This window comes from Peromyscus maniculatus, chromosome 1, assembly GCF_049852395.1.
Source record: "Peromyscus maniculatus bairdii isolate BWxNUB_F1_BW_parent chromosome 1, HU_Pman_BW_mat_3.1, whole genome shotgun sequence".
NCBI classification, from domain to species: Eukaryota; Metazoa; Chordata; class Mammalia; order Rodentia; family Cricetidae; genus Peromyscus; species Peromyscus maniculatus.
This window is the reverse complement of record NC_134852.1, coordinates 198,429,548-198,456,901: the sequence shown is the minus strand read 5'-3', so window position 1 is coordinate 198,456,901 and position 27,354 is coordinate 198,429,548. Positions and strand designations below refer to the sequence as shown.

At 43.9% G+C, this 27,354-nt stretch overlaps 1 protein-coding gene across 6 annotated transcripts in view; it reads left to right on the top strand.

The window, feature by feature from the left end:
• The window catches only part of Armh3 (armadillo like helical domain containing 3), a 216,845-nt gene that overhangs the window by 40,816 nt on the left and 148,675 nt on the right, over positions 1-27,354 (top strand). For all 6 annotated transcript variants that reach the window (XM_006988208.4, XM_006988207.4, XM_076563191.1 and 3 more), the window contains exons 9-16: positions 6,679-6,735; positions 9,274-9,317; positions 10,526-10,586; positions 12,747-12,793; positions 13,539-13,614; positions 16,039-16,132; positions 21,451-21,552; positions 26,901-26,959. In XM_006988208.4, the coding sequence (XP_006988270.1) occupies positions 6,679-6,735; positions 9,274-9,317; positions 10,526-10,586; positions 12,747-12,793; positions 13,539-13,614; positions 16,039-16,132; positions 21,451-21,552; positions 26,901-26,959 (540 nt within the window). The remainder of the gene's footprint in view (positions 1-6,678; positions 6,736-9,273; positions 9,318-10,525; positions 10,587-12,746; positions 12,794-13,538; positions 13,615-16,038; positions 16,133-21,450; positions 21,553-26,900; positions 26,960-27,354) is intronic.

The following is a 27,354-nucleotide window of genomic DNA, read 5'->3' as shown; positions in this document are numbered from 1 at the left end:
TAAATCTTCCCTCCCTATCCTGGACTCAGTTCTATGATATGTGGACCTATGTGACTATTTCTGGCAAGACTTGTTTTATATGTCTTATTCCTTAATGTGGTCGACGTGTAAGTATCACTGTTGGTCTAAGAGTTCTCTGGCTTTTTTTTTTCCTGAATTTTTTTTTTTTTCCTGATTTTTTTTTTTTTTTTTTTTTGAGACAAAGTTTCTCTGTATAACAGCCCTGATTGTCCTGGCACTTGCTTTGTAGGCCAGGCTGGCCTCACAGAGATCCCCCTGCTTCTGCCTTCTGAGCGCTGGAATTAAAGACGTGGGTCACCACCATCCGGCTGACCTCTCTGATTTTAGTGAAGATTTTAGTTGAAGATATTACTTTATCTTTAACAATACTGGAGGTTATTCCCACCCCCTCTTCCCACTGACCTCCAGGTCTTGGCAATCCTACGTCAAGGTTCTTCACTGCTTGAGTTACAGTGTATACCATCAAACCGGCTGTAATTCTAGTTTGAAGACGGGACCTCATGCAGCCCAGGCTGGAGTTAACCTAGTCACCTTCCCAGTCTATCACTGTGGTTCCCCCCACTTCCCTCCCTCCCTTCAGCATAGAGTTTCATTCTGTAGCTCAGGCTGGCCCCCAATTGATGGTGAGCCATGCCTCAGTGTCCCAAGTGTTGGGTTACAAGTGTGTGCCACCATTCCCAGCTAGGCCCTTGGTTTCTGGTTTTGAAATGAAAAGCAGAAGTCAGAGAGTGGTATAATGTGAGCCTTACTCCTCTCTGAAGGCAGAGTGCATAGGAATGGAAGGAGGCTGCTCCGGGAAGCCCCGGATCCTCAGGAGGGCTTGCCCTGAGGGGTAGGAAGCAGCCTGTAAAGGGGTCCTAGACACTAAGAACGACTGTTTGAAATCAGGTACTACTGTGTTCGGGCAACCTTCTTCAAGAATGAGTGTGGTGGGTCTCTGAGAACATATGGTCACTTCTTAGCCTTCTGGACAAGATCAGGGGAAAATTTGCCAGCTGGTGACAGGATTTAAAAAAAAAAATTTTCTTTGCTGGGTGGCGGTGGTGGTGCACGTCTTTAATCCCAGCACTCGGGAGGCAGAGGCAGGTGGATCTCTGTGAGTTTGAGGCCAGCCTGGTCTACAGCGTGAGTTCCAGGAAAGGCTCAAAGCTACACAGAGAAATGTAGCAAGAATCTTAAAAGTTCTTATTAATAAAACCAAACCTGAGGCAGTTATTGGGGTGAACACTGGAAGATCAGAGAGACAGAACAAGCCACAGCTACCTCACCTCGTCAGATCCTCAGCTGGTCTTGTTTCCTCAGACTGGAGGCCTCTGAGTCCTCATCCAGAATGGGTCTCAGCTCAAAAGCTTGAATGCTTAACCAGGCCAAATGCTTCTAGTTTCTGGTCTTCACACCTTATATACCTTTCTGCTTTCTACCACCACTCCCTGGGATTAAAGGCATGAGTCACCATGCTTGGCTGTATCCTTGAACAGATGGATCTCTGCCTCTGGAATGCTAGGATTAAAGGCGTGTGCTACCACTGCCTATCCTCTATGTTTAATATTGTGGCTGCTCTGTCTCTGACCCCAGATAAGTTTATTAGGGTGCACAATATTTCGGGGAACACAATACTGTTGCTGGAGGGCTTCTCTCCAGGTTCCCCAAGCCCCGCAGTCCCACAATCCACTTATAAAATAATCACTCAGACGCTTATATCACTTATAAACTGTATGGCCGTGGCAGGCTTCTTGCTAACTGTTCTTTTATCTTAAATTAACCCATTTTTATAAATCTATACCTTGCCACGTGGCTGGTGGCTTACCAGAGTCTTTACATGCTGCTTGTCCTGGCGGTGGCTGCAGTGTCTCCCTCCTCAGCCTTCCGCTTCCCAGAATTCTCTTCTCTCCTTGTCCCACCTACTTCCTGCTTGGCAACCTACTTCCTGCCTGGTCACTGGCCATCAGTGTTTTATTTATATAGAGTGATATCCACAGCACAATACCAACACAGAGAAACCCTGTCTCAAAAAACCACAAAAAAATTTTTTTTTGAGTTTTTGGCTCTTGGGGCGCGCTCGCGCTTTCTCTCTCTCTCTCTCTCTCTCTCTCTCTCTCTCTCTCTCTCTCTCTCTCCTCTCTCTCTCCCTTGAGACAAGACTTATTTTTTAGGCCACAGGCTTGACTGCCCTTGTACTTGCTGTGTGGCCTAAGCTGGCCTCTAGCTGTCTGGACTTGGACTCTTCCTGCCTCAGCCTCCAGGGTCCTGTGACCAGAGGCATGTGCCATCGTGCCTGCATCACTGATTTTATTCAGACAGATTGAAAGTGATGGGTAGCTCATTGTAATGAGGAGAGGCTGTGAGAGGGGAGTCCTTAGGAGAGACTGGAGTGTGTGGAACAATGTTGATATGCTAGAAATCCCAGGAGCTTGTCACTTTTTTTGTCTTGAAGGAACTGATAATGGGGTGTAGATCTACAAGTAAACATGTAATTTATCACCAATACCTGTTTTTACTGGCAATCTGGAGGTGCTGGTGTGGTAGCCATTATGATCTCTGTCTTGTCTAAAAGCCCCTGGGGCCTTATTACAACAGCAAGAAAATTAGCTGAGGAAAACTGCTGAGGAAGCTAAGGAAGTTGAGTTCTGTGTGACAGGAAGGCGCTATTGTCACTAATGAGGATCTCACAACCGTGTGGTGGCTATGGCCATCCCGAGGCAGCGGCTTTCCTTCTGTAAGTGCAAGCTGAACTCTGGCTTAGCCCAGGAGGGCCCTGAAATGTCAGCCTGAAAAATGGGAGCCAGCCAACAGCTGGAGACAGTCATATTTCTAGAGTGAGGTGTGCATCTTTGTTGTGTCAGAAACCCCAGAAGAGTGAATATACCCGGCAGGGGCAAGCTGGGGGGCATACTTTCTCTGGGATTTGCAGCTTTGGGTATAAGTCACTCATCAGATGCCATTAAAGAAGCCCAGTTACAGTGGAACAGGAAGGTTTTGACAAGAGCATGAGGAATTCCAAGTGAACGTAGCTAAACTAAAAGCCAGTGAAATTTATGCAAACCAGAAGGAGAAGATGTGCTAGGGAGAATATTTTAGCTACCACAGCAGTCAGTCTCATGACCAGTAAGGCACATTGTAAATCTTTCTAGAAAGGGGTAATGGTATAAGAGACTAGTTATCCAGCTGAAGCTAGAGAAGGCAGATACATGTCGGATAGAAGAAATAAGTAAAGATCCAGGTGGTGGTGGTGGTGGTGGCACACACCTTTAGTTCCAGCACTCAGGAAGTAGAGGCAGATGGATCTCTGTGAGTTCAAGGCCAAACTGGTCTACAGAGTGAGTTCAGGACAGCCAGGGCTACACAGTGTGAGACCCTGTCTCAAAAAAAAAAAAAAAAAAAAGATCTGGGTGTTCTGGCGCACGCCTTTAATCCTAGCACTTGGGAGGCAGAGCAGATGGATTTCTAAGTCCTAACTTGGTCTACAGAGCAACTTTCAGGATAACAGCCAGGGCTAACACAGAGAAACCCTGTCTCGGAAAACCAAACCAGATGAAAAGAAAACCAAAAAGAAATAAGGAAAGGATAGCATGTACAATTCTTCCTCATTTTAATAATGTATTCTGTTTTAGAGACAAAGAATGAAAAGTGACAGGTAAAACTTAGAAAGCTAGGACCCCAAACTTTAAAAACAGTTAAAGAAGAGGGAGCTGCATGCATATTGGTAGCGTGCTTGCTGAGTGTGCAGCCCTGTCTAGTGGGTGAGAAGTAGATTGATTGCCCTTGTTCCAGCAGCCAGCAGGCCAGGTATTTAGTGTAGGGCAATTCGTCTTTAAAAGAAAGGAGTTTTGTTGTTGTTGTTTGTGGTTTTTCAAGATAGGGTTTCTTTTCTTCCTTCCTTCCTTCCTTCCTTCCTTCCTTCCTTCCTTCCTTCCTTCCTTCCTCCCTCCCTCCCTCCCTCCCTCCCTCCCTCCCTTCCTTCCTTCCTCCCTTTTTTTCTTTAACATAAAAACAGGTTATAATTCAAGAGTCCAGGGTTATTTGAAACTGGAAAATATTTTCTCTGTAGAAAATAGTAAAAATAACAACATTTCCCAGTAAGCCCTTTTAAGCCAAATAATAGCTGAATTATACATATAAATATTGATTAGATTCTGGGATACAGAAGAAACCTATCTTCATCTGTTCAGAGAGCTATGTTTTACTTAAGTTGTGTAATTGAGATTCCTATTCACAAGATAGGGTTTCTTTGTGTAACAGTCCTGGCTGTCCTGGCATCTGCTTTGTAGATCAGGTTAGCCTTGAACTCATAGAGATCTGCCTATCTCTGCCTCCTGAGTGCTGGGATTAAAGGTTTGTGTCACCACTGCCTGGCAGAGAAAAGCAATTTCTACAGGGTTATGATCCTGGCTTTCAGGCTGGCCAGGCCTTCTGAGATGCAGTGATCTAAAACCCATCTGCTGCTCTGAGCCTGGTGTTTCCCTAAATTAAAAATGACAAATTGTATCTATTTGTGAGCTCGCCCTCCCTCCCTCCCTCCCTCCCTCCCTCCCTCCCTCCCTCCCTCTCCCTCCCTCCCTCCCTCCCTCCCTCCCTCCCTCCCTCCCTCATGTCCGTCTGTCCATCTGTCCGTCCAGTCTCTTTTTTCATTCTTTTTGTTTTCCTTTCCCTCTTTTTCCTAAAGGTCTTTCCTGGGCTGGGGAGATGGCCCAGTTGGTTAAACACTTGTACATAAACATGGTAATCTGGTTGCAGCCCACAACACTCTTGCCCAAAGGTGACATGGTGGCACACACTTGTAATCCCAGTGCGGGAGGTGGAGACAGGAGGATCCTTGAGCTTGCCTGCCAGCCAGCTTTGCCTCGTTGGCAAACCTCAAGTCTCTGGTCCCAGTGAGAAACCCAGTCAAAAGGCAAGGTGGATGGCTCCTGAGGAGTGACACCAGAGGATGGCCTCTGGCCTTCATGTGTGTGTGCACACTCGTGCATGTGCATGTGCACACACACACACTAGTTAAATAGAAATGAACTTCAACTATGGTAATAACGTCATGGAGCAAAGAAACAGAGGTTCTTCCAGTGTGTCCGACGCTGTGCTGAGGGTTTTACCTGTCTTAACTAAGCCTCACCGCACAGGGGAGGGGAGACTGAAGGGTAAGTAGGTAATTTTGTGTTGTGTCATAATTAATAAGGGGACCAGAGCATAAACCTTCCCTGTTCCTCAACTGGACTCAGACTCGTGCTGGTCTTGGTGTTTTGAGGGTCCCTACAGTCACCTCACAGTGCTCTCTCGGGAAGGTAAGTGACTATTACTTGCAGAAATAATGTCAAAAAATGTGGTTTTGCCAGATAGTGGTGCACACCTTAGTGCCTGCTCCTAGGAGACAGAGGCAGAGGCAGGCAGATCTCTGTGAGCCAGCCTGGTCTCTGTAGCAAGATTCAGGGAAGCCAAGGCTACATAGTGAGGCCCTGTCTCAAAAAACAAAAACAAAAACAGAAAACAGAACAAACAAAACCCCCATGCTTTGCTTTTCTAAGGTTGCTGTCAACATGGTGACATCTCTGGGTCAGCCACCTGCTGACTTTTCTTTTCCAAGGAGTCACCTGCATCGGCTCTGGCCTGACAGTCTGGAGCGTAATAATGTAAAACACAATAAACATTTGGGTTGTTAAGAGACCGAAACTGTCTTTTTCTGGCCCCAGTTGATGGAAAGATGTGCTCTGAAACTTGATTAGATGAGGTCTGAGGGGGATTAGCTTTTCAGTTTTGGTTTCAGGGTTCTTAATAATGAGTTTTCTTGGTAGCTGTAAGAATTGCCAGTCTTCCGAACACTTTGTTACTAGTCCTCCTTGGGTTGCAATTGGTGCTTGATCCTCAAGAGAACTTTCCTCACATCCTGTGGGTAGGATATTTTTAAGGTGAGCAGGTCATTGGCTCTCATCTCACTCTTAAGAAGTCTTCATATCTTTAATGAGTTTAAATATGTGCCCAGCTGAGGCTGGGGCTGGAAAAACTCAAGCATCTTCCAGTGCTGTCAATGATGGGACAGTCATTAAATCCCAGTGTCCTGACCAGATTGTTGCTTGGGTGATAACATCCTTTTCTGCAGTGCCCCCTGCGGTGTTATTTGGGTACCAGATCTCCGTGAATGGCCTGTCTGGCTGTTAAGCAGCTGCTACTTCACACCCCTGAGGTGGCTTTGTTTCACGGGTGGGTGGATCAGTCCTTGCATGTAGTTTTGAAATGGTTAGGGAGCCTTTGGGATGAGAGTGTAAGTTAGCAGCTTACAAATATGTGTCTTAAGGGAAAGAAGATTTTATTTCTCCCAAATGACAACTGTCTCTATGGACTCATAGGACAGGACAGAGTTTTTCAGAGTATTCACTTTTTAGAAGAAGGAAAACCAGGAGAAGTAGATGAACATAAACATGAGCTAATTCAACCCAGAGGTTGAACAGAACTGAAGTGTGTTTGTGCATACATGCACACATGTGCACTTGACAGATGCTGGTGTGAGATGAGAGATTCATTGGAAATGTGCTTCGGGTTTGGGTATTGGGAGCATCACCGTGGAAAGAGGGTGGCCTACAGAAGCATTTTTGTTATTTCTTTCTTAATTAGCTAAAGGCTTTCTTAATGTGGTCTTGCTTACCCTCACTCTTTTCTCTTGTTTAATAGTCTGTGAATCCGTACATTGTGAAGCTGTCTATTGTGGACGACGAGGCTACATTGAATGTGAGTATCTGCAGTTGTGGTGAGGTCTGTCTTGCTTGCAGTGGCCTTACTTTCTGTGGACATTTAAGAAGAGAGAAGCTGGCCGGGTGGCAGTGGCACACACCTTTAACCCCAGCACTAGGGAGGCAGAGGCAGGCTGATCTCTGTGAGTCTGAGGCCAGCCTGGGCTACAGCGTAAGTTCCAGGACAGCCAGGACCATTACACAGAGAAACCCTGTCTCAAAACAACACAACAGAATAAAAAGAGAGAAGCTGGGTCACTGGTGCTTGTACTGGAAACTGGTAGGCAAAGTGCAGGTTAAGGCCACCCTGTGGCACTTCGTGCCACCCTGTCTCAAGAGAAAAGAAGAAGTGCTGGGGATATAACTTACTAATTTTGGGTTCAATTTCCAGTATACAATGAATAAATAGAAAATGAATCCCAAGCTGGGCAGTGGTGGCACACACCTTTAATCCCAGCACTGGTAGGCAGATCTCTGTGGGTTCAAGACCAGCCTGGTCTACAAAGTGAGTTCCAGGATAGTCCGGAAAACAAACAAACAAACAAAAAAAACAACCAGCCAACCAAGCAAATAAACAAAAACCAAAGCTAAATAAATAAATAAGTAAATCCTAGAAAGCAGAGTGCTTTATTATGAGTTTGGTTTTTGTTTTTCCAGACAGTCTCACTGTGTAGCTCAAGCTGGCCCTAAACTGCGGGCCCTCCTGTTCCAGTTTCTTCAGTGCTGGGATTACCAATGTCTGTTATGCACCACCAGATGTGTTGCGTGGTGCCTGAAAAGATCAGGAGGTGGATTGGCCCCCTGGCTCTGGAGTGAAATGGTTTTGAGGCTCCATGTGTGTGCTGGAAGCTGAACCTGATCAGCAAGTGCTCTTTGCCGCCATGCCGTCTCTCCAGCCCTGACATTTCTGCTCACAGAAATAGCTTGGAACGATTTATAGCCTGGCTTTAGGAAGCTAAAACATGAAGGATGATATAAATCTGCTGTATGTGTCCTTAAAATTTTGCAAAATCACGTCTGCATTCTGGATATAGGGAGAAAAAGATGACCAAGTATTTGGCTTTATTTCCTTACTCTCTGTAGACCAGGCTGGCCTTGCACTCACAGTGATCCACCTGCCTCTGCCTCCCCAGTGCTGGGACTAAAGGTGTGTGTCACCACTGCCGCTCAGCTTTCCTATCTTTTTTATTTCTTTTAATTTCCCTCATGAAAAAAGTATGTGCATGTCTTGTCCTTGTGACCTTAATCCTCATCTTTGTGACCTTAATAGATCTTTATGATTGTCTTAGTTAGGCTTTCTATTTCTGTGAAGAGACACCATGACCATGGCAACTCTTATAAAGGAAAACATTTAATTAATTGGATGGCTCTCTCATAGTTCAGCAGGTTAGTACATTATCGTCATGGTGGGACATGGTGGCATGCAGGCAGACACGGTGCTAGAGAGGTACCTGAGATTTCTACATCTTGCAGGCCACAGGAAGTAGACTGAGTGTCACACTGAGAGAGGCTTGAACAAAGAAGACCTCAAGGCCCACTTCCTCCAACAAGGCCACACCTACTCCAACAAAGCCACACTTCCTAATAGTGCCACTCCCTATGGGTTTATGGGGGCCAATTACATTCAAACTACTGCAGCCATTTTAATATTTATTCTATGCTTCTTTCTTTTCCCTTCCTTTTTTCTTCAATTTTTTAAAATTATGCTGGCCACATTAGTATCAGCACTTGGAAGGCAAAGGCAGGTGGATCTCTGTGAGTTCAAGGCCAGCCTGGTCTATGTCGTGAGTTCCAGGACAGCCAGGGTTAGTTTTGTAGTGAGGCCCTGTCTCAAAACAAAACAAAAGCAAATACAAATAAACCAACAAAACAAAACAAAGGACCCACCACCATCAAAAATTTATTGTTTTAGTGTGTGTGTGTGTGTGTGTGTGTGTGTGTGTGTGTGTGTGTGTGTAAGTCAGTGGATGACTTGCAGGAGTCACTTCTTGTCTTTCACTCTGTGGGTCCTGGGGATTGAACTCAGGCCCTCAGGCTTGGCAGCAATAGCCTTCACCCACTGAGCCCTCTCACAGCCCCTTTCTCGATTTCTTGTAGCCTGAGAATGGCTTACCTATATTCATCCCCATCTAATCCAAGACTCACTGTCCCTTTGTGTGGCTGTTGGGATCTATATGAGCCTTTTGGTGTGAATCTTTCGCTTCATCGTCTCTTCAGAAGTGAAAAGGATCCCTGGGAACTGCTCTGTTTTGCCTCTTGTTACTCAATTTTAAATGGTCTTTGGGAACATTAAGCAAAATAATTAGATAACAATCTTTCCAAAGAGGATGCTTTTCACCTTCCTTGGTTTAGGATTTTTGCTGCTTTGACAAAACAAATAAACAAAAATTGTACTTAGAATTTCTGTTCCTGATGCCCGCTTCCTGGCAGCTCTTCTTGGGTGTGGACTTCCGGGTTTAATGTCCCTGCTGAGCTACAGCAGCACCAACACCTAACGGCTCCTCGCTTATCCCAGCTGTACTGTGTTCTCTTCCAGGGAATGGGGCTTGTGATCACTCAGGCCTTATCTGAGTATAACAGGTGAGTCTACTTTTCCGCGGGGAGAGGCTCATTTCCACTTGAACTGGGTGAGTAGGGAAGAGGTTTGTTAGAATTCTTAGGTAAAAATTCCTAATCCTTCCCAAAGCGTAGTTAGAGGTCTGGCTGCATGCAGCTGCATCTGCTCTGCTGATGGTGTCCGAGCCGCTTTGTTTTCTAACGCCAGGGGAAAGTCGCCCTCAAGTTAGCGTCCACCTTTCAACAATTAGGAACATTCTTTTTCAGCCTTGGTAATTTGTTGTAGAGCATTTCACTAGCTCTATAGCTACAAAGCAGGCTTTTCCATTTTATTCGGTGTGTCATGTAAATACCATTTTCTATGTAAGAACGCTCATGAAACACCACTTTAAAATTCTTTTTTTAAACAAACAAACAAACAGGGTTTCTCTGTGTAGCCCTGGCCATCCTGGAACTTGCTCTGAAGACCAGGGTGGCCTTGAAACTTGAGATCCACCTGCTTCTGCCTCTGCTAAAATTCCTTAAAAGAATAGGAAGCGAAAGCATACTGAGTTAGGTCTCATTTGACAGATGTGAATGCGTTCCTTCCTTCCCCCGGGGATTGACCCAGGGCCTTCTGCAAGCTAAGAGCAACCTCTGTTACGGAACTACAGTCATGAACCAATTGTTTCTTTTTCATTAGTGATTCAGCTTCCCACAGGCCTTGTTTAGTTTTGGGCTCTCTTAACATGAGGCTTGCTTTCCTTCATCCCATGGGTAATGGATCGGGAAGGATTTGGCATTCCATGAATGGAAACCAGAAGTGTCTGTGAGCCCACTAAGGCCAGCCCCTATGTCCCATCTCCACAAATGTTTTAGCTCTTCAACTTTCTTCCTCCTTCAAACAGACAAGGTTTTCACTGTCACAGCCCGAAAGAATTTTCGCTGCCACACTTTTCAAGTAATCATCTGTTTGGGAAATAACTAGATCAGCCATATGCCAGAGGAATTTCACACTTTTGCAGCTTGCTTTCTAAGTCTCTCCCAAAGTAGCCAGGCATTTTGGTACACACTCCCTCAAGAGCAGATGGGTGCCTCTCAGCTTGCGGGGGACTGCCGTGGCTAGAGCGTCATCATGCCTTAGTTCTGGAGTCAGACATTCTAAGGGTACTCTGCCCTGATTACCTAGAATGTCAGGGTTGAATATATACTTGACAAAAAAATCCTGAAGTTTAATTTAGTTATCTTTTTAGGCAGTATAAAGACAAGGAAGAAGAACACCAGAGTGGTTTTTTCTCTGCCTTAACAAATATGGTAAGTTCTGCTTGTGTTTTTTTCCCTTCCTGTCAAAAAGTACAGGAAGCCTTCAGGGGTGGGCAAATTTGGGCTCAGTTCAGATATCTTTGAGGTAATGTTGTGAGGAGGAGAGAGTGGGTACTCAGGGCAGATTTGATTTGATTTAGAATGGTATTTTCTTGATTTATTTACTCTTTGGAGACCAACTCAGTTTGTAGTGTAGGCTGGCTTGGAACTCATGACAGTCTTTCTGGTTACACTTGTGGGTCACCAGACTCTGGTTGGAACCATAGCATTTTCATCAAATTCTAAAACAAGGTTAAATAGCTTTGATTTTTGTAGGACTGATTTTTTTTCCTGACTAATTAGTAAATAAAAAGTACAGCTGGGCTTAGTAGTGGATTGATCCCATAATTGGGAAGGCTGAGGTAGGAAAATTATGAGTTTGAGGCTAGCCTGGGTTACATAAAGAAATCTGGTTTCAAAAACAAACAAGGAAACTGTCATGGTGGTGCATGACTTTAATTCTAACACTTTGGAGGAGGGCGAGGCAGGAAACTCTGAGTTTCAGGTCAGCCAGGGCTACATAATGAGACTCTGTTTCAAAAACAACCAACCAACCAAATGAAAGAAAGATAGAAAAGGTGCACATTAATGTAGACTTTTGCTGAGACAGGCAGATCTCTATGAGTGTGGTGCCAGCCTGGTCAATACGGTGAGTTCTAAGCCAGTCTAAGCTGTGTAGAGAGGCTCTGTCTCAAACAACAGCAACAAAAGAATTGGCCTTGCAGTCCCAGCAACTCGGTAAGATGAGGATTACTTGAGCCTACATATTCAAGATCAACTTGAGCAACATAGTCATCGCTCTATTTCAAGAATGAGTTGGCTCCATTTGGAGGTTGACTGTAGAACACAGATTAGAAGGTATACATGGAGTCCTCCCCAGGTGCTCTTTTGTGGTCTTCTGTGGCCATGTGATCCCTAGTGGCTGGGTCAGGCATGTCACTACCATGCTCTGTTGATATGGTGCTGAGGATTGAACCTGAGCTTTGGGAATGCTGGGCAAACACTGAAGGCACAGGCTGGGACTAAAGGTATACACCACCACCTCCTGGTAATAAAGAATCTTAACAAAGATAAAAATCGTAAAAAGTGTAAAGGAAAAAAGAGATAGGAGATCTATAAGTCTACTGAGTCCTAAAATGTAGGCAGATTTGGAAGCCGTCTTTGGGGGCAGTAGTACCCAGGTGCTCTAGAGCTGAGCTAGTGATTTGAGGTCAGTGTACCCCAGGCGGGTTCCTCCTGGTGCCTGTGCATTCTTACCCCTTTCTTCTTAGAGCCGAATTTCAAAAGACTCTCACAAATGCTCTACCTGAGACACAAATCACTGAAGTGTCTCAGAGGCTATGGAAGCTTGAATTTGATATTGATATTTGATGATATTAATTAGGTATAATGATGTTCTCGGACATCTTTAACTTTTTTTCTTTTAAGGTTGTGTCTTATGAAACCCAGGCTAGCAATGAACTTGTTACATAGCCAAGGTCGACCTTGAACTCCTGATCCTTCCTCTACCTTTGAAGCACTTAGCTTGCCATTGTGCACATCACGTCTGACTCAGACCCCACGTGTTAAAGCAGCTTGGCTGCCTTCCTTGGCAGTTGTAAGCTGAAGTCCTGTGCTCTGAGAGGACAGGTTTCACAGGCACAGCTCTAGCTGGTTGACAGCAGCCTACTTTCTCTGAAGTTTAAAATCCTTTTTCTTTTTTCCCTTTTGAGACAAGTTCTGACTCTGTAGCTCAGGTTGGCCCCACTCCCTGTGTAGCCCAGGCTAACCTTGAACTTGTGAGTTTGGGATTGTAGTTGTAGGTGTCAGGACCAGCTTGAAGTTCTTCGTCAGTTGGTTTCTGACTGCAGCTTCCAGGAAACATGAAGCGGTCAGAATATGTAGGTTGCTATCCACCTTGATGTTGTTACTAAACTCACACATTGAAAGTCTAGATGGTTTAGGGGGAGTCTCATTATTTCATTTATTATTTGTAAGTCTTTTACAGTTTTCAAAGTGGGCTGGTTTTGTGTGTCCTGATGGTTGTTCTGTTTTTCACTGATTCAATTCTTAGGCACAGAGCTTCTCTCCTGCCTCCTGTATAAAATCTGTGATTCCTCTTTCCTTCCACAGGTGGGCAGCATGTTCATAGCAGATGCCCCTGAGAAGATCTCGGTACAGTAAGTACTTGGACTTTGTGTGGGCTCTCTTGCTGAATGTGAGAGCAAAGAGTAGAAAATGTAACCGCCTGTCAACCTTTTACAGATTAAAACTTTTTTTTTGATGGTTTCTGAAGTGTTTCTTGGGTTTTAAGCAACAATGGATTCTTGGAGATCTCTGCTGGGATTGATAGAATGCTTGCTTAGCATGCATAAAGTCCTCGGCTTGATCATCAACATTAAATAAACTGAGTGTGATTGGCATATGCCTGTTATCCTAGCACTCGTGAGGTAGAGATAGGAGGATCAGAAGTTTACCATCATCCTCTGCTATGTGGTGAGCTGAGGCCAGTCTGGACAACATGAGAACCCTGTCTTAAATAAAAAATAAATAAAAAATAAAGTTTTTGAGATGTGATCTTGCTATGTGTAGTCCTGGCTGCCCTGAAACTCTCTGTATAGGTCCTGGCTGGCCTTGAACTTGTAGCAATCCTGTTGCCTCTGCCTCTTGAGTGTTAGGTCATCTTGACTAGCTTTGTCTTTGGAATGAAGTGACTAAGGCTGGGTGTGAGCCTCTTACAGGTTTAGCTGGGTAGGGGTGGGAAGAACTGGTTCCATGGCTTCAGATTCTCGACCTGTGCTCTTTTGCATATACCCAAAGGGTAAATAGAGGGATTGACAGTGAGGAGCTTTTCATAGTTATAATGTTTTATATTCTCTATTCTCTAAGAATGAACCTTTTTCTCTCTCTCTTTTGTTTTTTTAGAACCAATGAGGCCATTCTTCTGGCACTTTATGAAGCTGTCCACTTAAATAGAAACTTCATCACAGTGTTAGCTCAGGTTGGTTATCTCAAAAGTCCCAATCCTGCCTGGGAGTGGTGGCCTGCACCCTAATACTAGCACTGGGGAGAGAAGCCGCTGGATCTCTATGAGTTCAAGTACAGCTTGGGCTATATGTCCAGTTCCAGGCCAACCAGGCTGCAAAGTGAGACACACCCACCTCCCCAATCCCTTCCTCCCTCGAATTTCATTTTATTTATTTGTTTTTAGTTTTTGTGATGTTGTGGGAGCAAATCCAAAACCTTGTACATATTAGGCAAATGCTTTTTCTGAGCTGTATCCTCAGACCTCTCCTTGAATTTCATACAGTTTTATTCCATTAAGAAGTCCATGAGAGATGGCTCAGCAGTTAAGAGTGCCGGTTGCTCTTCCAGAGGACCCAGGTTCAATTCCCAACACCCACATGGAAACTCACAGCTGTCTGTAACTCCAGTTCCAGGAGATCTGACACCTTCACACAGACATACATACAGGCAAAACACTAGTGAACGTAAAATTTAAAATAAATAAATTAAAAAAATGCAGAAACTATGAAAAGTAAAAATAGAGTTGAGATCACTGCATTTTACCTATCAGAATCTGCTGGTATTGTTTGCTCTATGGAATTTATTGGGTTTTTCAATTAAGCTGTCTTCTTTCTAAATCTATGGAATTACAAGTGGAGATAGACTAGGCCAAGTCACTCAGGCCATTTTCTTACCAGAGAACAAAAGTGAAAAAGCCTGCTCCCCAGGGTGTATTAGCTGTTAACAGACAAGTAGTGCGCACACCTTGAAGCCAAGAAGATACAGGGTACTCGCTCACACGCCTGGGGGCTGGTTGGCACAGGAGGGGGCTAAACACGCTGGCACTGTGGCCATGAAACTATCTTAAAAAGCGGAAGTGTTTTTATCTTAATGTCACACTGTTTAAAACATGTCTGTAAGTTTCCTTCTTCATTCCCCCCCTCTTTTTTTTTTTTTTTGTGAGACAGATCTCACTTGTATAGACCTTACAGGCTGTCCTTGAACTCAGACACTCACCTGTTTCTGCTTCCTGAATTCTGGGATTATGGCAAATCATATGCCACTATGCCTGTGTCTATGTGTCTTTTGAAGGAATTCACTAGTAGAATTTTAACTAAAAAGTAAGGCTATGTTTTGAAAACAATGTGCTGTTTTGGTTTGTGTTTGGACTCTTACTAGTTTTTATAAGATGATATAAGAAAGTTTATCTAGAGCCGGGCGTAGTGGCTCATGCCTTTAATCCCAGCACTTGGGAGGCAGAGGCAGGCGGATCTCTGTGAGTTCGAGGCCAGCCTGGACTACCAAGTGAGCTCCAGGAAAGGCGCAAAGCTACACAGAGAAACCCTGTCTCCAAAAAACCAAAAAAAAAAAAAAAGAAAGAAAGAAAGAAAGTTTATCTACTATTTTCACCAAGTTTCTTATCTATCATAACTGACTCAAGAAGAAGAGGTGAGAAAGGGAAAGGATTGGGGCTGGAGAGATGGCTCAGTGGTTAAAAGCACTGGCTGCTCTTCCAAAGGACCCGGGTTCAATTCCCAGCACTCACATGGTGGCTCATAGCTGTCTCTTAACTCCAAGATCTGATGTCCTCACAGGGACGTACATCAGAGATCTGCTCCCGAGCTTCCTTCTTCCAGTTGATGTGGCAGTATGAGGAAAGCCACAGACACAGGGCCACCTACGTTGTCCACTCTAGATTTTGCCTCTGCCTTCACACTCCACATATTCTTGCATGTTTTTCCCTTACATTTAGTGTGTGTGTGTGTGTGTGTGTGTGTGTGTGTGTGTGTGTGTGTGTGTGTGTGTGTTTTGTTAATGTGGAGGTCGGAGGATAACTTTTGGGAGTTGATTCTATTCTTCTACCATATGGGGCCTAGGGACCAAATTTAGCTCATCAGCTTGGCAACAAATACCTTACCCTCTGAGCCATCTTACGAGCCCACATATTCTTTTCTTTTTCTTTTTCTTCCTTCCTTCCTTCCTTCCTTCCTTCCTTCCTTCCTTCCTTTCTTTCTTTCTTTCTTTCTTTCTTTTCCTTTTTTAACAGTAAGGCGGCCATCAGCATAGCTCTTTTTATGGTTCCTATTATCCCCTTAGTTTACTTACATCTATTTGTCAGTTCTGTGGTCATGAAAATAGTTCATACATGTGAATCAGTCATTCATTCATTTATTTAATATATGGCTCTACAGAAAAACTTGTGTAATGGAACCCAAATTTCATAATGAAAATTAGCCCACAGTGCTTCTTGTTAGAGCTTAGCAGGCATCGATAGGATTGGACATTCAGGGCACTAAATGCAGGTCCTCATGAGCTGTTAGTCTCATTTTGATCCTGGAAAGCCAGGAAGCATGTTTAGTCGGGGATACTCAAAGAGAACCAGATTTTCTGTTTTCTTATGCATCTGTTCCTCTTTCAGAGCCATCCAGAAATGGGGTTAGTGACAACCCCTGTCAGCCCTGCTCCCGCAGCCCCAGTTACACCACTTGGGACCACTCCACCCTCCTCTGATGGTGAGGCCACCACTTTGATTGTGTTCTTGGTTAATACGATTTCAGAGCTTTCTTTTTTTTTTTTTTCCCTTTAGTTTTTAGAGACAAGGTTTCTCTGTGTAGCTCTGGCTGTCCTGAAACTCCCTCTGTAGACCAGGCTGGCCTCAAACTCAGAAATCTGTCTGCTTTCACCTCCCTAGTGCTGGGATTAAAGGCGTGTACCACCATTGCCTGGCTGATTCTGGATCTTTCAATGTTAAGCACAGCTGTATTGAGCAAATAATACATTTGTTAATTCTTTAAACAATAATTCTTTTAACTTGTTTAAGTGGGTAATTAGTGTTAGTACACATCTGTAATCCTGGCTACTTGGAGGCTGAGGTAGAAGGCCTGCTTAGTTTGCATATTGAGTTCTAGGCCAACCTGGTGGACTTACTGTGACCCTGTCTCAAAATTGAAAATGGGATGGGGATGTAATTTAGTGCTAGAGTCCTGGCCTGGCATGCGTGAACACTAGGGTTAATCCTCAAGACAGAGGAGGAGGAAGGAGGGAAAGAGAAAAGGAAGAAATTTGTCTGAGCTGGGGACTGTGTCATGTGCCCAGTGTCCCAGCATTTGGAGCCGGGGTGGAAGAGCCGTTGAGCACAGGGATCGGGGACCGGTGCCCGTAACACCGAAGACGATCTTAAAAACAAGAAAGAAAGACGGAAGAGAAAGCATACGATGCTATCCTTCCGTCTGTCTGAAGTTCCCGAGTGAAATTTGGGAAGATAGTTGAGTGGAGGTTTTCTTCCACGTGTAAGGCAACAGCATGTGGGCTGGAGAGTGGCGTAGGGGCTAAGAGCGATACTTCTGTTGCAGAGGACTTGAGTTCGGTTCCCGGTGCCCACACCAGGCCGCTCTCAACTGCTTGTTCTTAGCAGGGAACCTAACACTCCAGCTCTCTAGGCACAGACACACACATCCACATAAATAAAAATTGTAAAAATAAATCTTAAAAGGAAAAAAGCAATTTATTTCAAACCACGTGTGATAGTGTATGTCTGTAATCCAGCTGGAGGAGTTGGAGGGAGGAGGATCAGTTCAAGGCCAGCCCTGGCTGTGTGAAACATCTCAGAAAATTACTAGCCAGCATTGTGGTCGCGGCACACCTTTAATCTCAGCTCTTGGGAGGCAGAGGCAAGTATTCTTGGGGTGCGTGAGAGGCTCAAGGGAGATACTTTATTATCTAAATATATGGCCGAGAATGTTGCTCAATGGTAGAGTGCTTGCCTTGCATGCACATGGCCCGGGATTTGATGGCCAGCACCTTACAGAAGTCTAGCGTTACAGCACATGTCTGTGATAGAGGTTGAAGCAGGAGGATCATAAGTTCAAAGTCATCCTTAGCTACATAGTGAGTTTGAGACCAACCTGGGCTTTTTGAGACCCTGTCTGAAATGAAAAAAATGAACATTGATACCTGGTATTGTACTTCAAATGTTGAGCTCATTTTGTGTAAATGGGTGTAAGAAATATCCAACTTTGGACTGTTAAGATAGTTCAGTGAGTAAAAGTGCTTGCTGTAGAAGGCTGGTAACCTGAATTGGATCTCGTAGTTATCCACATAAGGTGGAAAGAGAGATGCCCTCTGACCTTCATGTGCATGTCATGGCATGTGAGCGCCCTCCAATAATAATAAATAATAATAATGATAATGTTTTTTGTTTGTTTTGTTCTGTTTTGTTTGTGACAGGGTTTCTCTGTGTAACAGCTCTGGCTTTATAGACCAGGGTGGCCTTGAGCTCACAGAGATCGCCTGGCTCTGCCTCCTGAGTGCTGGGATTAAAGGCGTGCGCCACCACCGCCTGGCTAATAATGGTTTTTAAAGCATAGAGAAGTAAGTTTGGTCCTTTATGTGTCTGGTTCATATGTGAAGAGTCCCTCTTGGTTTCTTTGACATTTTTCCCGTCAGTCCCAACTAGTGCTTTGCACATAGTTATCAAGATTTTTTCTACTCTAGCCCTTGTATATATTTTTTTGTCTTATGTTGTTTTTGTTTTTTGAGACAGTGTTTCTGTGAATCCCTGTCTGTCTTGGATCTCATCTGTAGACCAGGTTGGCCTTGAACTCAGGATCCACCTACCTCTGCCTCCCAAGAGCTGGGATTAAGAGTTTGTGCCATCAGTGCCTGGTTCTGCCCCTACATTTTCTTTCTTTCTTTCTTTTTTTTTTTTTTTTAAATTTATTTATTTATTATGTAGACAGAAGAGGGCACCAGATCTCATTACAGATGGTTGTGAGCCACCATGTGGTTCCTGGGAATTGAACTCAGGACCTCTGGAAGAGCAGCCAGTGCTCTTAACCTTTGAGCCATCTCTCCAGCCCCCATTTTTTTTTAAATGTAACCTTTTTTGTTGTTGACTCTTTGGGAATTTCACCTCGTGTACCCCAGTTGCACTCATTTCCCAGTTCTTCATGGCTGCTTCCACCTTGTAGCCACCTCCCCTCCCCCCAACAAAAAGCCAGAAATCCACTTTTGTCTTCAGTCTTGCCTGCCTCTGCATCACATACTTGGTTGTCACAGTGGGAGCTTCCGTGTGTCACACAGTCGACCCTTTTGCCCAAAGAGCTTTGCTTGCAGATGTTGATTGCAGTGAGTTGTTCGCCTGGCTCAGAGCCGCTGGCTCTGGCACACCATCAATCCTGGACCCTCACCAAAACTCCCCTCAGGTGTCCTGCTGTTGCCTGAGTCATGGAGGTCCTGTGGCCGTGGTTCCACCGGACCAGTCCCTTCAGGTCATAGGTGGTAGATGACCAGCCTCTACGTGTGTGTGTGTGTGTGTGTGTGTGTGTGTGTGTGTGTGTGTGTGTGTTGGCTTTTCAAGACAGGGTCGCTTTGTGTAGTCCTGTCTGTCCTTGAACTTGCTCTGTAGACTAGGCTGGCCTTGAACTCACAAAGATTCTCCTGCCTCTGCCTCCGCAGTGCTGAGATTAAAGGTGTGTGCCACCACATTTTTGTATGGCACTGTGCATTCAAATTTTAAGGCAGTATAAGCAGCAGAGAAGTATGGCAAGGAACTGTCATTGATATTCAGATATATGACAGCAAATTGCATCTGTTTAGAATTGAAAGCCAAATTCCAAAATATCTTAATGAGAGGCATAGTGAGGATTGCCTACTTGTCTGTTTATTCAGGTCACTGGATAAGCCAATGGAAACACGGTACTTTCTCTTTAAGGATGAAGCTTGCCTCGTTACCATGGATATCCAAAGCCATATATGTGTGTGTTTGTGTGTGTGTGTGTCTTAGTTCCATGTGATGTTGGGGTTTGGATGCTTCAGAGAACTGCCTTTCAGCTGTTGATTGTGAACACTTCACCCACACACTTGATTATGCAATGGCAGGATCTGTGCTTACCTACAACCACAGAGCTTTTAGTCTTCTAGTGGGAAGATCAAGTCAGCCCACTTTCAGATGACGGTCTCTCTTGACAAAAGCTCCTGGGAAGAGTTAGAAAGGCAACAGTTAAGGAATGATGCTTGCTTAGGAAGGAGATTTTAATTTGTGAGGATTTGATTCTGCCTTTATTTTATTCTTTTTCCTTCTCTCCTTGCTCATTTCCTTTCTGTAGGGGTCCTAAGTATTATAGGCTTATTTTCAATTTTTGGTTTTTAATTATAGTGCTGCTCTGTAGCCCAGTTATATTTAAAGGTATGTCACTGGTGCTATTATTTTTAAAAGCCAGCAGTTAGCTGTAACATTTGTTCGCAGCTCAGATTTGACATTTGACAACTCCGCCTTGGCATGAGAGGACTTTCTGGTAAACTAAAAATATATATAGTTCTATATTTCTACATATTATGTAAGATAGTTTTCTAGTTATCGCTGTGTGTGTGAGTGGGGTAAAACTTCCACTTACCAGTTAGATAACAAAGGAATGATTACAGGTTCTGAGTTCAAAATGGCTGTGGTTTGAAATGACAGCCTGTAAGACCTGTTAGGTTCGCTTGTTGTTTTTGAGACAGGGTCTCACTCTATAGCCCAGTCTGTCCAGGAAACCTTTCAGTATTTCAGTATAAAAATAATTTTATCTTTTATTTGTTCTTAAGGGGCCAAATTATGGAGAAATAGCCAAGAGTTGGGCATGCTAGTTTCTTCTAATAAGGCTTTTTGCTGTGTCTTGTGCAACCATAATGTACAGTGTTTCCCATTGTTAATAAATGTCCTCTGCATGCATTGTAATAACTCCAGAGGGATCCATGAATACATATTATGACTAATACCCCAAACCTAGCAGTGTGTTCATAGTTTAAAATATAGCAGAGTGTTATAGATTTTCACATGTCCCTGGGCCATCTTGAGGCTCTTTTTGTGAATATATTATGTTTTAGACACTGTTAAAGCACATCACAAGTTGACTAATTCTAATTTAAAGTCTTTAAATCTTGGGAGCGCTAAGTTTAAAGCTGCTGTGATTGGGTCAATTCTGGTCTGATTCCCCACTGTTCATTGGGGCTAGGACTCAGAGAGGCCAGAACTGGAGATGAAAGGCTCTTCTCTTGGAAACAGAGGCCAGATATGTAAAATTCCAACTCCAGGATGCTAGTCAATAATATCTACTTGTTTTCTGTCTGAAACTGCATTTCAGGTTCCTTTTCACAGAGAAGAGATTAAAGGGTAGAATTTGAATATAGTTCTGCCTCAATTTTTGCTTTCAGCGTGGTTTCCTCCCCACCCCAACCCCCCGACAAGGTTTCTCTGTGTAGTTTTGGTGCCTGTTCTGGATGTCGGTCTGTAGACCAGGCTGGCCTTGAACTCACAAAGATCCGCCTAGCTCTGCCTCCCGAGTTTTGGGATTAAAGGCATGCGCCACTGCTGCTCGGCCAGCTTGGGTACTTTTAGTATAGGGCTTGTTCTCAATATTGAGCAAATTTCTCCTTATTAGGGAGAACTCTTCCTTTAACAAGAGACTCATCAAAGCAGGGCTCATTTATAGTCAATATATATTTTTTCCTTTAGTTAGAAAGAACAGCACCTCTAAGAAGGACCTTCAACTGTTGATTACTTGGGATTGGAATAGCATTAACATCCATTTCTAGGATGTTAGGAGAAAAACTGTTTCTGGATTGACTCTAGATGAAAAAGAAGGTTGACCAATTTTGAGGGAACATGGGGCATAGAGGCCCTAGCGGCCTGGTGAGAGCAGATAGAAGTTCTATGGAAAGTACTCGGTCCTCCTTCTGTTGTGGGAAAAGCTTATTTAGTCATTTTCTTGCCTGCTGGCAATTGGCTATGTGGGTAGAAGTGTTAGGTGGAATATGTTATGGGCTAAGTGTTTTCTTTGTTCTATTCCAGTTATAAGTTCTGTGGAACTCTCACTGGATGCAGATGTACAGACCAGTAATTTACTGATAACCTTCTTAAAGTATAGCTCGATTGTCATGCAGGACACTAAAGGTAAGACGTGCTACCTTGGAGGTATGGCTAACATCCTAAAGAGCCTCGTCTGTATTTTGAGGCTTTGACCTATGAACCGTTGGGGTCTCCTGTGCAGGTGACAGACCTGGTCTCTGGAAAACAGTGATTTCTCACTGTTGGGTGACAATTAGGTGGCGTTGGGAAAACCTAAATAAAGTTGGAGGAGAGTGCTTAAATATAGAAAAGGAAAGAAAGTTGGCCCCCACAAAAGTCATTAAGTGTTCTTAGCAGGTCTTGGTATGTGGATGCCTGCTCTTCTGTGTGGGAAGTTGGGCAGGGGGATTAGCATGCTTCAGGGAATTTCCTTCTGAGGACACACACTAAAAGCATTAGCTTGTGGGTGAATTAGAGGTCTCTTGTGTAGAGGAGACTCAGAGGGCTGTATTTCTTATCACTTAAAATAGAAATGTCACTAATCCTAGATAGTGTGGAAGAGGGAGAGAACTGAGTGTTGGATTGTTTTCCTGTGAGCTGAGGGCCTTTGAGATGCTGGGCACAGCCTCTCCAGAACTGCAGCAGAAGACCATCATGCCAGCTGCCTGCTGGAAAGGGTGCTTTATACTTTCTCATGTACAGGTCTTCTGTCCTTCATTTTTCTGTGGCTTCCTCTCTCTTTTTGGTTTTGATTTTTTTTTTTTGCCTTTTTGTTGTTGTTGTTTTGAGACAAATTGAGATTATCTATCTATCTGTCTGTCTGTCTGTCTATCTATCACCCATCTTAAAAGAATTGTACAGTGACCACCTGTATCCCACTGACATTCTGCAGTATCTGGTCTGCCTTAAATTCCTTTTAAATTGCTGTTATTTTGGCTGTATCACTTTAAAGGACATTGCAGATATCACTCTAGTTCACAATTAAGTGCTTTGGCCCAAATCTCCAAAAATTAAGAACATTTTCCTAGATATCTGAAATGTCATTATATCTAAAACAAAACAAAACAAACAAACAAAAAACCAACAATGGCTCTCTAGTAGCGTGTAAAATTCAGTTCATATTCAAGTTTCTCCAGTTATCCCTCAAATCTTTCTCTTTCTTCTTTTTATAAAATTGACAGTTTCATACATTTACATAATGAATTTTAGTAGTTTTTTAGTCTGATTTAAATTTTCTTCATTTGTTTTCTAATTTTGACACAGGGACTCACTGTGTAGCTCTCTGTGGCCTGGCACTCACTATGTGGACCAGCCTGGCCTTGAACTCATAAAAATCCACCTGCCTCTGCCTCCATAGTTCTGGGACTAAAGCATGTGCCACCATGCTTGGTCCTGATTTTGATCTTTTTCCTTCTCCCACTAAAAGCCTCTTCTCAACAAGTCCCCATCCTGATTTTTTTTTTTTGAAGGTTTATTTATGGATAGGAGTGTTTTGTCTTCTTGTATGCACACCAGAAAAGGGCATCATATCCCATGGGACTACAGTTATAGAAGGTTGTAAGCCACCGTGTGGTTGCTGGGAATTGAACTCAGGACCTCTGGAAGAGCAGTCAGTGCTCTTAACCTCTGAGCCATCTCTCCTCTATGTACCCTTCACCCCCATCCTGCTTCATGTCTTCCTACTGAGTTTAAATATTGTTTGATCTTGCGTGCGTGCGTGCATGTGTGCATGTGTGTGTGCACGCGCGCCTGAGAGCATGTTTTTGTACCACATGTGTTGTGCAGGAGCCTATGGAGGTTGGAAAGGGTGTTGGATCTCCTGGAATTGGAGTTACAGACAGTTGTGAGCTGTCTTGTCAGTGCTGGAACTGAACCCAGGTCATGTCTTCTGAAGGAGCAATGATTGTTGAGACCATCTGTAGCACACACACACCCCCATCTCCCACTGAGTTTAATCACAGGTTTCTTGCTCAGTGTGGGTGGGAGGTTATTTTCTGGAGCAAGGGTGATTTATCCATAGCTACACCACTGGAGAAAATGGCATTCCTTCCTCAGTAGTTGTTAATTGCCAGTAGTCCCAGAAGGAAGGATGGGTCCTCCTCACGGGCCCTTCCATATCCATGATGAAATGTTGACGCCCGGTCTTGTGTAGGTCTGGTGTATATAACCATAACTACAGCGAGTTGATGAATGCAATTTCTATATCCTATCCAGAAGATGCCTTTTTGCTGCATATCTCCCTATCTTCTGGCCCTTACATTCTTCTTGTTCCCTCTTCCCTGACGTTTCCTGAGCCTTGGAGCAGGTGATAAAGCCGTCCCATTTAAGGTCAAGTATTCTACCATTACTTAGTTTTGACGCTTTGGCAGTTGCTCGTTTCTGCATTAACCATGGTGTTTGAGTTAGGGTTTCTACTGCTGTGAAGGGACACCATGACCACGGCAGATCTTACAAAGGAAAGCATTTAAGTGGGGCTGGCTGACAGTTGAGAGGTTCAGTCCGTTGTCATCATGGTGGGAGTGTGTGGTGGCCTGCAGCAGGCGTGGTCGAGAGTGCCAAATGGGTCCACAGGCAGCAGGAAGAGAGCAAGAGGCACTGGGACTGGTGTGAGCATCTGAGACCTCAGAGCCCATCCCCAGTGACACACCCACTCCAACAAGGCCACACCCACTCCAACAAGGCCACGCCTCCTAATAGTGCTGCTCCCAATGGGCCTAGAGGGCCATTTTCATTCAGACCACCGCTCACCGGATATTGCAATAAGAAGCTTTTCTGATGAAAGCTTCTCACCCTCTCCCTCTCCATTTCTTTCTTTGTCTCAAGTATCCTAGGCTGGCCTCACACTTGTTCTGTTGTAGGCTAGCCTTGAACCCTTGACCCTCCTGTCTGTTTACCATTGCTGGAATTACATATGTGTACTATCATGCCCACTTTAGTTATTAACCTATGGTCTGTGAATAACTTCAGATTCCCAGATATCATACAATCCAATTTTATTGTAGAACCAAAAATTTCTAAAATCAATTGTTTTTGCTGCCTTGCTTTCTGTGAGGAGAATGTACTGCTTCAGAAGTAGTCTGCGGCTCCTTTCAGCATGGTTTGTACTTCAGAAGGCTTTTTTGTTTGCCAAGTGATCAGGTTTCTGTTAGGAGGGTTTTCAAGAGCTCTCGAAAGGAAGGAAAGACCAAGTTCAGGGGCTCTGGAGTGAGGAGAAAACACTGGAAAGACAGAGGTTGGAAAGCTGAAGGATCAGTAAGAGAAATGAAGACTTGCCAGAGCTGAAAGAGGCCTGGCTGTGTAAATCTAAACTGTGCTGTGTTCAGTGCATTAGCTATTGGAGATTTCCATCTTGAAAACCTGGGCTTTTCCTCTCATATCTCGAGTTACTCTTTCAAGAATAAGAGCCACACAGGGAATAACTCCATGCAAATATTCCATGTCACCAACTCCTAACATAGAACAGTCCATTGGGAACTGCTGAGGTGGTTGGTTCTTTGAGACTTGGCAAGTGAGATCTGGCAGGCAAGGATAACAAGACTCTTGTGTATCTGAGTTTCCTGAGGCTATTGCTTTTGTATGGAAATAGGTAGCCTGTTCCTTTCTCTACAAATACTGCAACAACTACAGCAGAAAGAAATTGCATGGATGTGACCCAGAAAAATGAACTTTTTGCTTTGCTTGATATAACACGGTGAATTGAGGCTCTTGGAATGCATTTTTAGCTCTAGTTATATAAGCTTCTGTCCTGGTGACTCCAGGTTCATAAAACAAGCCCAAATTACAGACTAATTAATAGCCAGTATGAGTGGTCGAAATGATTATAGACTGCAATACATCTTTGCCAACAGCCATTATAAATATGGCAAGGGCAAGGTCATGTATGCTGAATAGTTAATTTAAAAAAAAAAGGGGGGGGGCTGTTCTGTGGCTTCAGTTGCCCATCTCTTCCTGTGTCTTAGCCCAAGACTTGCTGAACCATGTCCTGGCTATAGGATCTCATTATCATTGTTAATATTATTATTATATATATTGTGGTTCTGGGGATGGAACCTAGGGCCTTACCCATGGTAACCAAATGCCCTACCACTAAACCACAACCCCATGCTCACATGATCTTAGGATCGAGCAGAAGAGCTAACATTTTCTTTGTCCCAGACAAGACATCTTTTTCTTTTCCTTTATTTGAGAAAGGTTCTCACTATGCATCTCTGACTGGCCTGGAACTCACTATGTAGACTAGCCTGGCCTTGAACTCACAGAAAACCATCTGCCTCTGCCATCAAAGTGCTGGGATTAAAGGTGTTTACCACCATCCCTGGCTCTTTTTTTTTTTCCCTAATGTATGTATCAATTGACATCTATAAAATTCTTTCCTTTGGGTTTATTTGTTCATTTTTTTTGTGGTGTGTGTGTGTGTGTGTGTGTGTGTGTGTGTCTGTGTGTATGTGTGAGTTGCATGGGGGTGCCAGAAGAGGGTGCCAGAAGGGGGCGCCAGATCCTTTGGAGGCAGAATTACAGATAGCCGTGAGCTGCCTTATGTATATGTTAGAAACTGAACTTCAGTCCTCTGGAAGGACACTCTTAACCACTGAGTCATCTTTGCAGTGCCCTGTATTGGTTTGTATGTTATGAAGCACAAAAAGTAAATAATATAGTAGTAAAATAAATGTGAACCTACTTCTCAATTTTAAAAAACAGATGTTATGTTGTTGAAGCTGCTTCCTCCGTCATTCCTTCCTATTTATTCTCTGGAATTTTATGTTTTCATCCTCTTATGTGGGTTCTGCTTTTAAAACCTTTTAAAAAATCTTTGGTTCTTGTGTCTTTGGTGTTGTTACCTTAAAGAGAAGTCTGATCTCTAAAATAGGCACTAAGGTTGGGGAGCATGGGTCAGTAGTGGAGCTCTTGCTTCCCGTGTGTAAGGCCCGGGTTCAGCTGGAAGACAGGCACGGGCGTGATGGTAGGAGAGATTCCGAGGGTACATCTTAGACAGATATTTTACAGGCTACCAGGATAGAGAACAGTTTTCTGGGAGAATTCCTTCGCCTGGGAGGGAAGCAAGACTTAATTTAGTACCACCTTGATTTTGATTCATGAATCTGGTGTGTGTGTGTAGGCAACCTTGGGTGTCATTCCTCAGGTACTATCCACCTTCTTTTTGAGACAGGTTTCTCACTAGCTTAGAATTCACCCAGTAGTTAAGCTGGCTGCCAGTGAGCTTCAGGGATCCTGTTGCTCTGTCTCCGAGAGCTGGGCTTACAAGCCTGTATCACAGACCTTTACAGAGGATTGAATGAAGCCCTCGTGCTTGCAGGGCATGCATTACTGATGGGCTGTCTCCCCCCCTTCCTTCATGGCTTCTGTGAGTGCTCCTCTTTAGGACGGGCATCTTTGTTCTCTCCTGATATGTGATTTGGATCATGTATAGAGAAGACTTTATTTTTTCTTTACAGATGAACACAGGCTTCACAGTGGCAAACTCTGTCTGATTATCCTTACATGTATTGCAGAGGTAGGTCTTACTGTGGACTTTGGGTGTGAGTTGGTTTCTTCCAGAATGTTCTTTTCCTGCTCACCCACTCCTGTCATGACTTGGGTCCTTTGTGTTGTCCATCTCCTTGGTAACAGGGCCTTTGCTTTCATAGCTACTGTGTTCTCATTATCTGGCACACAATATAGACTCATTTAGCATTTATTAAATGAATTAGTAATGAACTTTTAGGTGGCTGGGAAATGTAACTCTTGATGGAGTGCTTGCCTATCATTTATGAACCCTGGCTTTGATTCCCAACAACACATTTAAAAAACCCAAAACAAACAAAAAAACAAAAACAAAAAACAAAAACCCCAAAATTGGCATGGTACAGCACTCTGGAGGTGGAGGTAGGAAGATTAGAATTTCAAGGC